This window comes from Leptopilina heterotoma, unplaced genomic scaffold, assembly GCF_015476425.1.
Source record: "Leptopilina heterotoma isolate Lh14 unplaced genomic scaffold, ASM1547642v1 Lhet_80, whole genome shotgun sequence".
Lineage (NCBI taxonomy): Eukaryota > Metazoa > Arthropoda > Insecta > Hymenoptera > Figitidae > Leptopilina > Leptopilina heterotoma.
Window position 1 is genome coordinate 288,993 of NW_025111181.1, and position 17,202 is coordinate 306,194.

At 23.6% G+C, this 17,202-nt stretch overlaps 1 protein-coding gene across 5 annotated transcripts in view; it reads left to right on the plus strand.

Annotated features, from left to right (window-relative positions):
- The window catches only part of LOC122511094 (hemicentin-1), a 231,147-nt gene that overhangs the window by 4,573 nt on the left and 209,372 nt on the right, over positions 1-17,202 (plus strand). For 2 of the 5 annotated variants that reach the window (XM_043626146.1, XM_043626147.1), the window contains exon 1: positions 756-1,272. The exons of the other annotated variants lie outside the window; for them this stretch is intronic. In XM_043626146.1, coding sequence (XP_043482081.1) covers positions 1,191-1,272 — 82 coding nt within the window. In that variant the 5' untranslated portion in view covers positions 756-1,190. Of the gene's footprint in view, positions 1-755; positions 1,273-17,202 lie in introns of those variants that run through there. 5 annotated transcript variants of the gene reach the window in all.

Here is a 17,202-nt window from a genome sequence, read left to right on the forward strand (position 1 = left end):
TTTGATGAGAAAAAAATCGGGAAAAATTAGGACAAAGTCGAGAAAAAATCGGGAAATAACCGGGAATTTTGTTGAACGAAAATAGTAGACACTCTGTTCGCCAACGCTTTTTGATCGCATTTTTTTTTTTAATGAATTAGTATATTAGCGATTGAATCAAATTAATGTAAATTTATACTAATTGGGATTTGAATTTAATTAGGATTAATCTTTTCTGTTTCCCGTTTCGCTGCTTACTATCAAATATAATTTACATTTCACTATTCTTAATTTAAATTTAAAAAAAAAAAGAAAAAAAAAATTGCTCGCAGATGAAAGTTTGGAAAAAGAATAAAAAAGTGAAATTGTACAAAAATAGAATTATATATTTAAAACGCGCTTTTTATTTCGTCCGTGAAATTCCAATTTTTGCCCTCGGTATTCAATGACCTGTATGATTTAAAATGGATTTTATATCTATATATGTATATATATCACAAATCCCAAACAGCAATTTTGTGTATAGAAATTTTGAGTACAATAATATCTGTTAATAATAATATTCGCGTATTCAATTGTAAAGAAAAAAAATTTTCTATAAGCTCCCCACTACAAATCACGATATATAGAATATGAATATTAATTAATTGTTTGAAAACTGAAGTTTATCAGACACGCAGGGATTATATATACATATATATAGAGGGAGAGAAAGACACACAAATTAGCAGAAAACAGTCACCGGCGAGTTTCAGTTCAGTTCAGTTGTTGGGGGGGTGGAAGGAGGGTTGATAGTGTACTAGCGAAAAGGAGGGGGTTATTCCAACATGAGGAGGGTTGAAAGCGCGAACGCGCGCGGTAGTTGATACCGAGACTTCATCCACGTAACTTACCCCCCATTTCATCTCAATTGTCATAAAATACCAACAAAAAAAAAATTCAAAAATAGTTAATAAATAAATAATTATAAAAAATAATTTTTCTTTTGAAAATAATTGTAAACAAAGAATTTTCTTTTTAATACGAAAATTTGTATATATAAAATATTTTTTGCCCCCCCCCCCCCTCCTTCTCTTTTTTATTATGTGGGAAATTTGTTTAGAATTGTATAAATGTTACATATAATTGTTTACTTGAACTTCCATACTTTTTGTCGGTAAAAAAAAAATCGGGATTGTTTAGGTGCAAAAAATAAATGTAAAAAGAAAACAATGCTGACGAGAAGGGTTACATTAAGATTTCTACACTATCAACATTTCTTTACGTTTCTTCTTCTATTGTGTTTCTTACGAGGTGAGTTTTTCTCTCTCTGCATGCTCTTCTTTTCTTTACTATTGCTTTTGAAAATAAAGCGCTAAACACGTGTTCGTCGCGTGGAAAATTTTACAAAATTGAAATTGTTTATGGGAATTTCGATTATTAATTGAGAGTAAAATTAAATATATCTTTTTGTTTATTTTCGTGTGTTTTCTTTTTCAGTGAAAAAAATGACAGAACACTTTATTTTAAAAGGGAAGAGGATAAAATTATATTAGAATGTAAATTATATTACAAATTGAAATTCATTTCCAATTAAATATTTTATTTATTTAATTATTTATTTCAATTTTGAAAATAAATTTAAGAAACTTTAAATTACAAACTTCTTTTACTGCTACATTTTATTATTGATTTATTAATTAATTATTTCTTTATTTAAAGTACATATAAAAAATTTTTTTATTTTAAAAATTTTAATCAAAAAAAATTTTTAAATTACATTTAAAATAAATTTTTTTTTTTAAATTTTAGTCGAGAAAAGTTTGATTTTTATTTACATTTTAAAAATATTGTTTAAGTTTTTTAAAAAATAACGCTTACTTTTGTTCCTACTTTTAATTTAAAAATTAGCTGGTACAAATTTAATGTTATAAAATATTGTAATTAAGAAACATTATGTTTTTTTACTCCAAAAATTCTGTCAAATTTTATTCAGTGTTATTCTATTTTTTTAATTTTTATAATTTTCAATTAATAACATTTTTTAGTTCAAAGTTGCATTTTCAGTAAAAAAAAAATTTTACTCTAAATTTCAAAATAAGTTTTGTTTCTTTTTTGAAAAATATTCCACCAGAATTTTATTTTTAAAAATGTTTGAAATTTTTTATTTTATTCTCAAATATGGTTAAAATTTTTAATGTTATTCTGTACTAATGGTTAAAATTTTTTTAATTCAATTTAAACTTGAAATTGAAATTAAAAAGTGAATTTTAATATTGAAAGTAAAAAGTAAATTTTAAAATTGAAAGTTGAGTTTTAAAATTGAAATTAGAAAATGAATTTTCAAATTAAAAGTTAAAATTGATTTTTAAAATGGGAATTTAAAATAGAATTTTAAAATTGAAATTGAAAATTTTATTTTAGAATTTAAATTTATAATTAAATTTTAATTTTATTTCAAAAATTTTAAATTAAGTCCTAAAATGGAAATTTAAAATCGAATTTTAAAATTAACTTTAAAAATGAAAATTTTAAATTGAAATTTAAAATTAATTTTTAAAATCGAAATTAAAAATTAAAAATGAAGAATAAACTATCAAATATTATTGTTATTTCTTTTAATTTGTATTTTATTTTAGAATTGAAATTCAGTTTAAAAATGAAAATTTTAAATTGAAATTTAAAGTTACAATTCAAAATTGAAATTCAAAAATAAATTAAAAAGAAAACATTAAAATTTAAATTAAAACTTTGCATTTAAAATTGAGATTAAAGAAAAAGTTAAAATTAACATTTAAAATTAAAACTCTGAAGTGTATATTAAAAATATAAATTTCAAACTAAAATTTAAATTAAAAATTACAAATTTAAATTTAAGACTGAAATTTAAAATAGAAATAAAAAATTTTTAATGTAAATTCTGAAAATGCTTAAAATATTCACCGAAAAAATTGATCTGAATCAAATAATTGATTGCTTGACAATTATCAAATTAATATTTATACTTGAAACAAATAATTTTGATTGATTAGTATTCATTTTCTTAATTTAGGTAAAATTCTATATTCGAATCAATAATGTATGTAGTTGAAGTAAATTATTTATCGAAATATTATATTTAATGTGGTTTAAAATTAAAAAAATTTAAGTATTTGTTGAACAATTGAGAATAGAGAAATTAAAAAATAAATAAAATCAGTTAATTCAAATATTTATTTGCTAAGTGTCAAGTAATCCATTATCTGAAAAAATAAATAATTTTTTCCAGTGTATAATAATTATTCTTAAAATATTTCACAAATAATGAAATAATAAAATAATAAATCTATATTCATAAATGAAAAAAATATTCCCTAAAGAACAATTATAATAAGAAAAAAAAAATTATTCTTAACTTATAAACTGGTTCTAATTTTCAGAATTATTTTTTAATTTTCTTCTCTAAAGTTAAAATTACAAATTTTATCCTAATTATATAGGTTTTTTTTTAATTTTTGGGTTAAATTTAATTTAGACGTTAAAAATAATACAGAGAAGACATTTTTTAAATTCTTAATCAGACGAGATTTATTCTCGAATTAGTCTATAATTATTCTTATCGCAGTCTTTATATTTTGCATAAAATTAATTTAATTGCAGACAAATATTTTAAGTTAAGATTTTCTTTCGCTTTTTCTTTTATTATTTTTTGATGAAAAATTCTTTTAGTTGATTTCTAGTTAATTTTTAGTACCTAAGTTGTTGTTGTTTTTCTTCATTTTGTAATTGGTGGGGAGAAGTTAACTAATGTACATTAGTGGCGAGAACTATTTCTCTTGGAATTCGTGTATATTGTTTTGTAAATTACTTGTAAACTAATTAGCGAACGTGTGCGAAAGTTTTGTGGTAGTACACAAAAGTTAAGTGCCACGCTATATTATGTATATAAGAATAATCGACAAATAATTAGAAAAAATTTGAGAAATAATTAAAAAGAAATTAAATACAACAATTTTTTCAATAATTTTGCACTAAATTCAATTAAAATTTATATTCTAAAGTTTTCTTCAATTAGGTAAATAAATTTTTTTTTATCTACAAATTATATTCCAATACTTTCACAGTTTTCCTAAGGATATCAAATTTGAGACAAAAAGCTAATCAAAAGTTTGTCTCGAAACTTATTTTTTGGAAATTCAATTTCTAATCAGTATCTAATATTATAAAATTGACAAAAAAAATTAATAATAATACAAAAATATTGTACAAAAATTATATAAAAAAGAGAAAAATAAGAATTATTAGTTTATAAAAAAGATTATTATTAATTCATTAATTTTTAATTTAGAAAACAATTGATTAAGTTCAATAAATAAGAATCGTAAATAAAAATAGAATTTTTGCGATGCCAAATTAATATTTTTTAAAAATAAAATTTTTAGGGAACGATAAAAACGTTTTTTTAAAATTTTTTAAACGAATGGTTTGTTTTTTCTTTTTTTGGTAAAAAATTTTCATATATGAATTTATAATTCACTCATTGATTACGTTCTTCATTCTTTATTAATGTTACGTTAATTTATTCGTGTTAATTTTTTCCCCTCCCTCCCCAATAAGCGCAAATAACGTATAATTCGCATTTTCTTCTTCATGTCACACGTTTTTTTTTATTTTAAATATATATATCGCCACGTTAAAATTTGTAGTCTAATTATAAAAAGAAGTGAAAGAATATATATATGTGTATGATAAAAGAGTAAATTAGAATAATCAGTTATTCTCTGGGACGAGTTTATTCAAGCCATATGAATATGTATGAAACAATCGTGTATATATCTTATTTAATCTGACAAGTGGAAATTTTTAAAATTAAAACTGCAAAAGTTCAAACATAAATCACAAACACACTCACACACACGTATAAACTGAAACATTCAATTTTTCTTTATAATATGTTGCATTCGTTATTTCTGACACATATTTTTCTTCTTTTCTTCTTCTTTTTTTTTATTTTTTCCGAAAGATAAACTGGAATATTTACACCTTATTTTATTGCAACTATGAATAATTTATAATTTATTTAATAATAACTTAAAAATAACTTTAATAATTTAAAAAATATACCGATTTCTTCAATATTATTATTATTTGTATTTAATAAATTAATTATTATTCTTATTAATATTGCTATAATTATTACTGTTACATATGTTTAATTTATTATAAATAATTTTGATTATAAATCAATCAAACTAATAATTAGAAAAGAATGAGAAATTTAGCAATTAATAATAATTAATATTGAATATTAAGTAAAAGTTAATAATAATAATAAATAACAATAATATTACTTTCATTAATTAATATTACAAAATAATTAACTAATTAAAAAGAAAAATATAGAAGATAATAGTAAATAAGAATACTAACAAAAATATTGATAATATTGAAACTAAAAATATTATTGAAAATAATAATGATAAGAATAATAATAAAGTAATAGAAATAGAAATAATAATAATATTGTTGTTTCGAAAAAAAGTTCTGTTTGTAGATTATATGATTTGTGGAAATGAAAATTCGTCGAATAATTGCACTTATTGTTACAAAAATACAAAGTGTAATAAAGTTCCATTCTTATTTTGCATGAATGTAAAACTCGAAGGGGTAATTAAAATCAGAAACAAAAATGAAATAATAATAATGAAGTCGAAATGGGTTTTCAATTAATATAAATTGTCCCAGTGTTGATGTATATATACACATTCGACATTATAAATTATTATCTTTTTAATTTATTCCTTTTTTGTCGCAAAATAAATGATTGGAAAATATTTTTTAAAATCCTTTTTCATTCAAAATCGTTCACAATATTCTTCTTGTAATAAATTATTATTCCATTGAAATAAAATGTTCTTGGAGCATTTGTTTTTTCTGTATTTTCCTTGAAAATTTAAAAACAAAAATTGTTAAGTTTAATTAAATTGAATTAATTAATTAAACATTAAAGTTTATATTTTAAATAAATAAATTCAAATAAATAATTTATTTCTAAAAAAATTTTTTTTAATAAAATTTACGTGAGACATTTTTTTTCTTCTATTTCAGCAAAATTTTTGAAATAGGAAGCAATTTTAAATAAAAATTTGCAAGACACTTTTTAATTTCTATATCAAAAATTTTTTTTGAAACAATTATTTCAATAAAATTTGCGAAGCAATTTTCTTCAATTAGGTATCATTTTGAGAAAAGTTTTCCCTTTAGAAAGAGAAATAAATAAAAAAAAAAAGATAGCGAAGTTCAATTTGATTGCGAGAAAAAAAAGAAATATACTTGTACAGAAAAAAGTTTCTGGTGGAAATTTGTCCCATTAAAAGTTGATGGCAGGGAGTTGACATCATCATTCTCGCAGTGAATTTTCGTTATTGTATTTCTTCTCTTTTTTTTCTTCTTCTCCAAATGAAAAGTTGTAACAATCAAAAACAAAGTTAGACAAATAGTATAAAAACCGTTTTGCAAAAGATTTTCTTCTTTCTTTTTTGAATTGCACTTTTGCTGCACAATGCAAATCATTTCTGAGATTTTTTTCTTTTTTTTTGCATTTTATGGAGCATGTTCTCAATTGGATATCTGCAGAAAAATTGTGATGTACAAAAAAAGAAAATATTAAAATAAAAGAAAGAGATTAAATTAAGAATTAAATTAAAATAAGGAAAAAAAATAATTACCAACTTCGAGTTATATACACTTTAACCTTTATTATACCTTCAATATTCCGAATTGAATAAAAAGAAATTTGCCCCTAATTTAATTGCGGATAATTAAATCATACAAGAATTGAAGTGGAAGAAAAAATTCTCAAGATTTTTGTCCGTTAAATGAGATTGATATTAAGAGGAAGTTTTATATTAAGAGAGAATTTTTTTTTTTTTTTTTTTTGAAAGACTACTTATAGGAGGAAGTGAACACAATTGGTGTGCGGTTAGAAAAGAAACAAAAATTGTACGATTTTTGTGTAGGAAAATAAAAAAAAATAAAAAAGTGCTTTCTTCTTCTTATATATATTGAATGAGTGCAACTACTGTGTGCGCTTTATTTAATGGCAATAGCAACAGAGTTTGGAGAGAGAACAAAAGCAAAACTTAGCTTCAAACCCTTTTCTCTCACGTTTATCGGCTTTCCGTTCGTGCACAACAATGCAAGAAGAACTTACTGGAAAGTAGAGTGTTAGTTTGTACCCTCATTCGAATTTCAAAATTCCCTTCGCACTCTCTCAATGATGTATAAAAGAAAGAGAGTCACTCTCTCTCTCTTACTCTCTCTTATTCTCGCGTGTGGCACCCTCTCTCGCATCTCGTAAAACCGATGTTTCACAAGCACGCGTCTCTAGCGCGCGCGCGGCTAAAGTTTAATCAAACTTCTAAAAGACTTTTGTCGCTATACTATTGCAAAAGCAAAGCCTTCGAGACCACCGAAACTCTGTTTTGCGAATTGCAAATCCAGATAAACTTTCATTCTCTTTTGCTGAAAAACAAGAAAAAGAGAGGAAAAAAAAGTGATATTATTCTTGTGGTGAGCACAACCAACGTCTTTAACATCCCAGGGGGGAAAAATGGTACATGCTCCATAAAATAATGCAAAAAGAACAAAAAAATAAAAATAAGGGGAAAATGATTTGCATTGTGCAGTAAAAGTGCAATTCGAAAATGAAAAAAATGTTTGATAAAAAAAATGTTTGTTTAAAAAAATGTTTTTTTTTACATTATTTGTATAACTTTGTTATTAATTTTTACAACTTTTCATTTACACAGTTTTTTTTAAAGAATATCAAATCGACAAAAAACGAATCAAAACGTTCGTTGCTTCGCAACACTTTTGATTCGTTTTTTGTCTTGATTTGATATCCTTAGAGAAACTGTGTTTACTCCCTAAATGCAAATCCCTGCAAAGTCAGGGAATTTTTTTTGGTCAGGAAAAAGTCATGGAAAAGTCAGGGAATGTCAGAGAATTTCATTAAAAGTCAGGTAAATTTCTAAAAATTTATACAAAAATTAAAATTTTTGTGAATAAAAAATTGTTTTAATCTAACAAAACTTAGAAGATTTTTATTATCGTTTGTTTCTACCATTAGATATATTAATTTATTGTTAAATATATCAGTTATCATATTTTTGTCCCAAGAAAACAAAAATAGAATTAGTAAAAAGTCAGGGAATTATTTTCTCAATCCTTGTTATAGACTCCCTGCTTAAATAAGTATAAAGTGTTTTTGAAGAGCCCAAAAATAATGAAGCTAAATGGCATAAAAGAGAAGAAAAAATATTGAATTTTAAGAAAATCGGATTTTTGAATTTTTGATAATTTTCGATAATTTTAGATTTTTTACCAAAGAGTCGAGACTATTAAATAAGTAAAGTGTTTTTGAAGAGCACAAAAATAATAAAGCTAAATGCCATAAAACAGAAGAAAAACTGTTGAATTTTAAGAAATTCAGTTTTTCGAATTTTTGATAAATTTTGATAATTTTAGATTTTTTACTAAAGGGTGGAGACTATTAAATAAGTAAAGTGTTTTTGAAGAGCACAAAAATAATGAAGCTAAATGCCATAAAAGAGAAGAAAAACTGTTGAATTTTAAGAAATTCAGTTTTTCGAATTTTTGACAAATTTGAATAATTTTAGATTTTTTACCAAAGGGTGGAGACTATTAAATAAGTAAAGTGTTTTTGAAGAGCACAAAAATAATGAAGCTAAATGCCATAAAAAAGAAAAAAATTGTTGAATTTTAAGAAATTCGTTTTTTTGAATTTTTGATAATTTTAGATAATTTTCAATTTTTGGCCAATGGGTGGAGACTATTAACAGGGTGTCTAACGGTTGTACTGAATTATTTATTTGTTTTAAGTAAACTTTATTTGGTTCAAGTAAACTTTATTGAAATTAATTCAAATTTCAAAATATAATTTTTTTTTAATTACGTTGTTGAAATTTGCAATAGTTTATAAATATTTTTCTATTCAAATTTTTGTTCAAAACAATTTTTTGCGTAGTTTATTTCCAATGAATAATTTAAAAAAGAAAAGTTTTGGAAACAAACAATTTTATTGTTTTCGGCTTGAGAAAATTTTTTTTTTCTTTCAATTGTTGATTGTAAACGTTGTAAACTTTTAGTGACGTTTTTATTTAACAGTTTTTTTGTCACATTTTGTCAGCTATTTTGAGGAAATAATATTCACATTTTTACCCATTTCTTTTCTATAAAAGGAAAAAAAAAATAAATTCATCTATATTCTGAAGAGAAAAAGGAACTTTGATTTCTATTTTTGAGTTAAATAAAAAAATATTTTAGAGTCTACTTATTTATTCCTTTTATTTAGAATAAAAAAATTATTTGTCACAAACAAAATGTTTTTTTTTTGGCTCAAATAAAATTTTATTATTTAAATTGAATAAAATTTATTCAAATAAAATAAAATTTATTGAAGTTAATTTTATTCAGAAAAAAAATTTAACATCAGAGCCAATTGGTTCTAAGGATAATTTTTTTCCCCTGTAGATGGAAAAATATGAAAATATTTATGAATGTTGGCACACTAAGAAAAATTTCTTTGAAATAACCTTTTTTGATTTTCAAAGAAAAAAAAATAACTTTCCGCTTATTTGAACGTTTGAAATTTTAGGGAAATAATGTTTGCCTATATCTCTATTTTTAGCGACTCCTCTTAACTATTATATTTTATAAGCAATACCTTCAATTAAGTATTTTAGGAATAAACGAGTGTTTCGTTTAGTTTGTTGGAGAAAAAAAAGGCGAGTGACTGTATGTAAACTAATTGTGGAAAAAAAAGCATTGGTGTTGTTTGCTTTTTCGAGCACGTTAAATTTCTCTCCAAACCTATACATATACATACATCTATATCGTTTTTCAGCGCTTTGAACCCGGGGATTCGCATTGTTTTTTAGGAGTGTGTGGGGGGGGGGGGGTGGAGGGGAAAGTGAACAAGAGGGAGAGAAAAGAAATTGTGTTTGTGTGTGTGTATGTGTGCGCGAGGGATGGAAACAAAATATATTCCGACATTTTTCATACTGGCTGAAGCTCGCACTTCAAATTATTCAGAGCATGTACTTCTCACTAGAATCCAATACTAGGCTCACTTTTATTTATTTTTTTTGTATTCTTTCACTCATTCATTCCCAGACATATAGACAAATTTAAATATACACATAGCGACAGGGATAAAAAAAACAAAAAAATAGTTGCACACCTGAAGGTATCCTCTAAAACTTGTCTTCTTCTTTTTTTTGTTTGTGTAATGAAAAGCAATACAAAAAAAGACTTTAATTGTAATTCTCGTTTTAGTATTTTTGTTTATGGTAAGTTTACAGCAAAGGCCGCGAATTTATAATAGCAACAACAAAAATTGTTGAGCTGAATAATAATTTTATTATTACACTAAACAAAAATATTCGAAAAAAAATTATTATTAAACGTTATCAGTAGTATAAGTCAATTCTTAGCCAGACAATAATTGTAGTCAAAATAATTCCTTCACGTAATTTTATTTATTAGTGTTTTTAATAATTTTCGTCAGTAGTAAATGACACTTTTTAGTCGGACAAATATAAGATAAAATTAATTTGTACTTTACGTAATTTTTATTATTAATTTCTGTATTAATTGCGATTAGTAGTACAGGTCAATTTGTAGTCAGACATTTGTGGAATAAAAGTTAAATATTTTATTTAATCATTATTATTACTTTTTTTATTAGCGCTTATATTTTTTTTAAATATTAATTTTTATCAGTAGTAAAAGTCAATATTTCAGCATACAACTGTAAAATTAATTTCTTTATTTATTTTCTTATTTACTTAGTTCTCTTCTTATTTATTTCCTTATTTTTCTAATTATTTATTTATTTACTTTTTTGATTTTCTTATTTAACTTCTTATTTATCTACTTCTTCGTTTACCTATTTATTTCTCTAATAATTTATTTACTTATTTTTCTAATTATTTATTTCTTTATTCATTTACTAATTTATTCACTTATTTGTGAACTTATTTATCTCTTTATTTACTCATTTATTTATCAGGAAAGATAGAATACATTATTCTGTCTGCATTTGAGTTATAGTTATGAAATTAATTTAAACGGGAAATGTTAGCTTCTGATTTAAAATGTACTGATTATTATAGTGAAATTTGTTAATTTTCAGTGAAACAATTATACAAAAGAAATTAATTATTTTACCTTATTACTATATATTATGAGTTTATATATATTTTTTATATCAACTTTTATCAGTAGTGTAGGTCAATAATCAGTCAGACAACTCTTGAAAAAAAATTAATTACTTTACGTTATAATTACTATTAGTTTTTATTTTTTTCTATTTATTTTTATCAGTAGTATAGGTCAATGACCAATCAGACTGACTAAAAATTGACTTATACTACTGATAAAAATTAATATTAATAAATATAACTGTGAAGAAATTATTATTACTTCGCGTAATAATAATTACGCGAAGTAATTAATTTTTTTGTATCATTGTCTGACTGAAGATTGACTTATACTACTAATATTGATAACAATGAATTTAATAAAAGGAAAAACCAAAAATAATATAATTAAGTAAAGTAATTAAATATTTTTCTACACTCGTCTGACTAAAGATTGACTTACACTACTTCTAAAATTTAATATAAAATAATATAGAAACTAATAAAAAAGATAAATAGGTAAATGATAATATTTAAAGTACAAAATATTTAATAGTTAAATAAAATTTTAAAAAGTAAATAAATAAGAAATCCAATAAGAAATGATAAGTAAGAATAATAAGTAAATAAGTAAAAAATAAATTGAAAAATAAAAAGTTACACGAAAATACAAAAATAATGTAAGAAAATTTCAGTGAAAAATATATAAAAAAAGAAAATTTTATCTCTTCTTAAATATTTTATGTGAGTTCATATTATATAGAAGATATGGAACTTCTTTGTAAAATTTTTGACTTCAGTTTTCTGGAACAGGACGCGACGCGCGGAAGAATCTGTCTAACTTTTGTGACGTTTATACTGTAAAAAGAATCGGTTAGCTCATGAATGAAGTTCTAAAATATGAATCTGTAATGTTCTGCGCCATTCTTTATAGATCAAAAAGCGAAAAGATTTTTTAAACTTTAACCCACAAAAGTGCGACATCCTTCTTAAGGAATTATAACTTTATTATCCTCCCGGGCGTTGATGGTGTCAAAAAAGACACTTTATTTCTTTTTTCTTTTTTTTTTTTGAAAATGATAGATTAATAATATATTTGAAAAATTCTTCTATTGATATTTTTATTTTTAAAATAATAAAAATTAAAAGCAAACTTAAATTTATGTTAATTTTTAAAAAAATAACTTTGCGGAAAAAAATTAGTTATTTCAGATTAATTTTTATTTTTTATTTTAATTGCGAATCAGTAGAATAGGTCAATTTACAGTCAGACATGTGTAGAAAAAAATTTAATATTTAGTAGGTGTAATCTTTACTACGATCCTATATTAGGGCTTTAATTTCTTTAATGTTAATCTTTGTCAGTAGTATAAGTCAATCTTTAGTCAGACAACTGTAGAATATGTTTATTTATTTTTAAAGTAGAAGTTTCCAGGGTTATTTATTATTTTAATATAATTACAAGTTTTTAACTTTCAAATGAAAGGAATATTTTTTATTAGGAACATTTTCATAAATTATTGATTGTAAGAAAGTTTAAAAACATAAAATTTACCATTTAGAAAGTATAGAATTAATTTTTTTTCATAGTGATGGAAAATTATTGTAATAAAAATTTAATTTGAAGAAGAAATAAATAAATTTTGTTCATTTGAATGTTCAGAACTTTTGGTCCATAAAATAATAATAAAAAATAATAAATATACAAGTTAAAAATGGGTTTTAAAAATAAAACTGTGGTTATATATAATATGAATATAATTACATAAAATAAAGTTTGGGTAAATTGTTTATTTTAACAGTTTACCTATTAAAAGAACCGAGTGATAAAATCAATTTTTTATTCCATAAAATTAGTTTGTTAGAGTATGAATATAAAAAACCTTTTAAAATAATATAATATAATATTTTGCAATACATTAATTTATATAAAGTGTGCGCATCCGGTAAAAAAAAATATATAAAACACGATAACAAAGTTTTTCCCTTTACATATATATATTATTGTTTTACGACTATTTATTTTCTCTCTCACTATACAATACAGTATAAAGTAGAGCATATAATTGAAAAATAAAAAAATACAAAATAAAATTGAATTAAAGAAGAAAATATTTATTCTCTTAAAATACAAATTAAGTTTAGTGAGCAAACCAATTTACAAAATTTTACTTGTTTTCCTTGAAACAAGAATGTAGGAATATTTTATCTCTTGGCGGACGGTGAACAAGTTTATTGCTCTATAAAACGTAGTAGAATCTTCTCTTCATTTACTGTTTACGGACTCGTGGACACTGCATTTAGTGAAACAAAAGATAATTAAATCCGAATTTCTTAAGAGCCCCAAAAAGAAGAAAAGTGTGACTTTATATTTTAAATATTTTTTTATTTCAAATTTTCAAATTCTCGAATATAAATATTTGCATTTTATATTCTGTGTTTGAAAATTCTATTCTTATTGCGTCTTTTCACTTAATTGAAAATTTATTAATTTAAATTTAAAGAAAGTGTTTAATTTCGTAGTTGGTTAATATTTTACATATATTTTATATATACCTAATTAATGAATAAATTAATTAGTGAAATAGGAATTAAATTTTCAAAAGACTCTTTTGTTTCGTAATAAATGAATAAATTAATTAAAATTTAATATCATGTATAGTTAATTATTATATTTTAAATTGAAAATGATGTTTTTCTCAGTTTATAAAATATTAATTTCTTCCAGTAGTTTAAGTCAATATTTGGTTATAATTGAATAGAGAAAAATAATAAACAATACAATTGTTTTCCGTAGTAAAAATAAATGTTTCGTCCGATTTTCCATAGGTAAATATAACTTTAGAACAAATATAAGTCACTTTAAGTAATTTTTATTTTTAGTTTATATATTGCGATCAGTAGAATAGATCAGTTTAGAGTCAGACAACTGTGAAAAAATTAAATGCTTCACGTAATTATTATTACCTTTTTTATTATTACTTAAATTTTATAATATAAATTGTTGTCAGTAGTATAAGTCAATCTTTAGCCAGACAATTGTAGACACAATTAATTATTGCACGTAATTTTAATTATTAACGTTTATAATAATTTTCCTCTGTAGTAAAAGTCAATATTTCGACATAAAACTGTAGAATTCTTTTTTTATTTACTTATTTATTCATTTCTTCACATGGTTCTCTTCTTCTTTATTCCCCAATTTATTTTTCTAATTTTTTTTTTATTTACTTTTTGATTTTCTTATTTTTCTTATTATTTATCTATTTATTTCTCTAATAATTTATTTATTTATTTTTATAATGATGTATTTACTCATTCATTTACTTATTTATAATGATGTATTTACTCATTCATTTACTTATTTATTTATCAAAAAAGATAAAGATTATATTATTCTGTCTGCATTTGAATTAGAGTTCAGAAATTAAATTGGTAGGAAAATGTAGTCAGCTTTTGATTCATAATGTACTAATTATTTAGTTAAATATGTTAATTTGCAGTGAAGTAATTATACAAAAGGAATTAATTACTTCACTTCATTACTATTATATGAGTTTATATGTATTTTCTATATTCATTTTTATCAGTAGTGTAGGTCAATGATCAGTCAGACAACTCTACTCTAGAAAAAAAATTAATTACTTTATGTAATAATTACTATTAGTTTTTATTTTTTCTTTTATTTATTGTTATCAGTAGCAGAGGTCAATGATCAGTCAGACAACTCTTGAAAAATAAAAATTAATTACTTTGCGCAATAATTACTATTAGTTTTTATTTTTTTGTATTTATTTTTATCAGTAGTATAGGTCAATAATACGTTAGACAACCCTAGAAAAAAATAACGTAATAATTACGTAATAATTACAATTAATTTTTATAGTTTTTTGTATTCATTTTTATCAGTAGTATAGATAAATACTTGGTGTTACAACTGTAGATAAAGTGTATAAAGTAACTTATTTAAAGAAAAACATGGACAAGAGATATTATCTTTTTTCAGTAGTATAAGTCAATGTACGATCCGACTTTTCCACTAACAAGGGTTTATTAGGTTATTTAATTAATATTTTTTCCTCACAATTTTTTCAGTAGTATAAGTCATTAAGTCAGATATTTATAGAAATTAGTTTTCGCAAACGGTTCTTTTTTTTGTTGAGTTTTTCTTTTTTTAAATAGATCAATGTACAGTCAGACTTATGCGTAGAAATAAAGTACAAGTGATTTTAAAATCTGTTGAATTTTTTTGAAAAATAGTTCAATTTCAGTAGTAAAAGTCAATGTATGGTTAGACTTCTATAAGGACATGAAAATTATCATAATAAGTTTTATTTGATTTTCAGTAGTAAACGTCAATTTGTTTTTTCTTTTAAAATTTATTTAATTTAAATCGAACTTTTAGTAAATATTTAAAAAGAAAATGAAAGAAAAGAAATCTTCAAAATCAATTTTCATGATTAAATAATACATACAGGGAAACTATTTTTCAATTTTAAATACTTAAAATCAAAAAATAAAAGTGATTTACACAAGTGAAACTTTAAAAAATAAAGTCGCGCGCGCTAGATAGAAAGAGAGAGAGAGAGAGAGCTTCATTTTATCTTGACGTATAACGTGAACCGTGAACCGAATTCTCACAAAAGGGACAAAATTGCGATCAAATTTTTTTGCGTGGCTTCATTCTGAAACTCATCTCTTTTGGTGTATGTCTATTTGTGTGTGTATGTGTGTGAGTGCTCACTATACATCCGCATACGCGCGGACTCTTCTCTTTCTCTCTCCTTTTTTTCCTCTCGTTTTCCTGGTCGAATCAGCGGATGGGGGGGATAAATGCCACATAATCCGGCAGCCTCTGATTGCTTCGAAGCGCAACCATAGTGAACCAGATCCACATCCACACATACACACACCTACATACACTTCTCGCATCAGCAATCCATTCAACTATCCACTTCGCGGGGGTGAGAGAGGAGGAAATCGGGAATGAGTCAGAGATGCCAGCTCTCTCTCTCTCTCTCTTTCCAGCTAGAAATCAATCACGTATAATAAAGTTACCACTTTTCTTCAATACCCCTACCACTACTATTACTATTTTTTTATTTTCATTTCCTATCTTATTTTAATTTTTTTACTTTCTTTTATTATTTACTTTTTTTCTACTTTCGTTTCTTTTCTTTTTTTATTTTTTCACTTTTCTTTATTTTATTTTTTTTTTTTTTGATACGATTTTACTTTTCTTCCTTTGGAAGTTGTAGCAATTTTTACTTAGCGATAGGTATGAAAACCCCGCCAAGAGTATAAAGCGTGATCTTTAGGAAAGCAACAATTCTCTTTGCTTGTGATCATTTTATATATCTTTTAGTTCAGGTTTCTCTTAGTAAAGAAGAGGTCCCTATGTGCTGCTTTTATTTCCGTTTCTTCTTCGCTTTTTCCCGCGCGCATACACACTTATAGACAAACACATACACTCGCTCTAGATGTGTCTTTGAGAAAAATGTTTAGCTGAGTTAAATAAAGATTTGTGTTTTCTCCCTCCACACAATCCAACTCCTTTGCACTCATCGCTTTTTTTTATATACACCTCTTGAAAGGTGTATTTTATTTTCCTAGAGAGAAAAATCGATGTTTTTTCTTTTTTGAATTCTCGAATAAGGGGCGGGGAAAAAAAAGAATAGGAAACGTGAAGAAGGGTAAAAAAAGGATTTTTAAAACAGTGAAAAACGTGGGAAAATAGATGAAAGGAAAATAGAAGGAAAAAATAACAAGTAAAATGGGATAAAAAGATAGAAGAGATGGAAAAGGAAAAAAAAACGTTTGATTTGACTGACCGAAGATTGACTTATACTACTAATAACAATTAATGCAGAAAATAAAAACTTTTTCATTCAATTTAGGAATTACACTTTTTTAATCTCTAAAATTTTTGTCTATTTTTTTTATTTCGTGGAGAAATATTGTTTTCGATGCTAAACGTCGATGCTAAATTCAGAAAGCTGCAAAGTATTTATTTTTTCATTGTTGTCAGCTTGAAGATTGA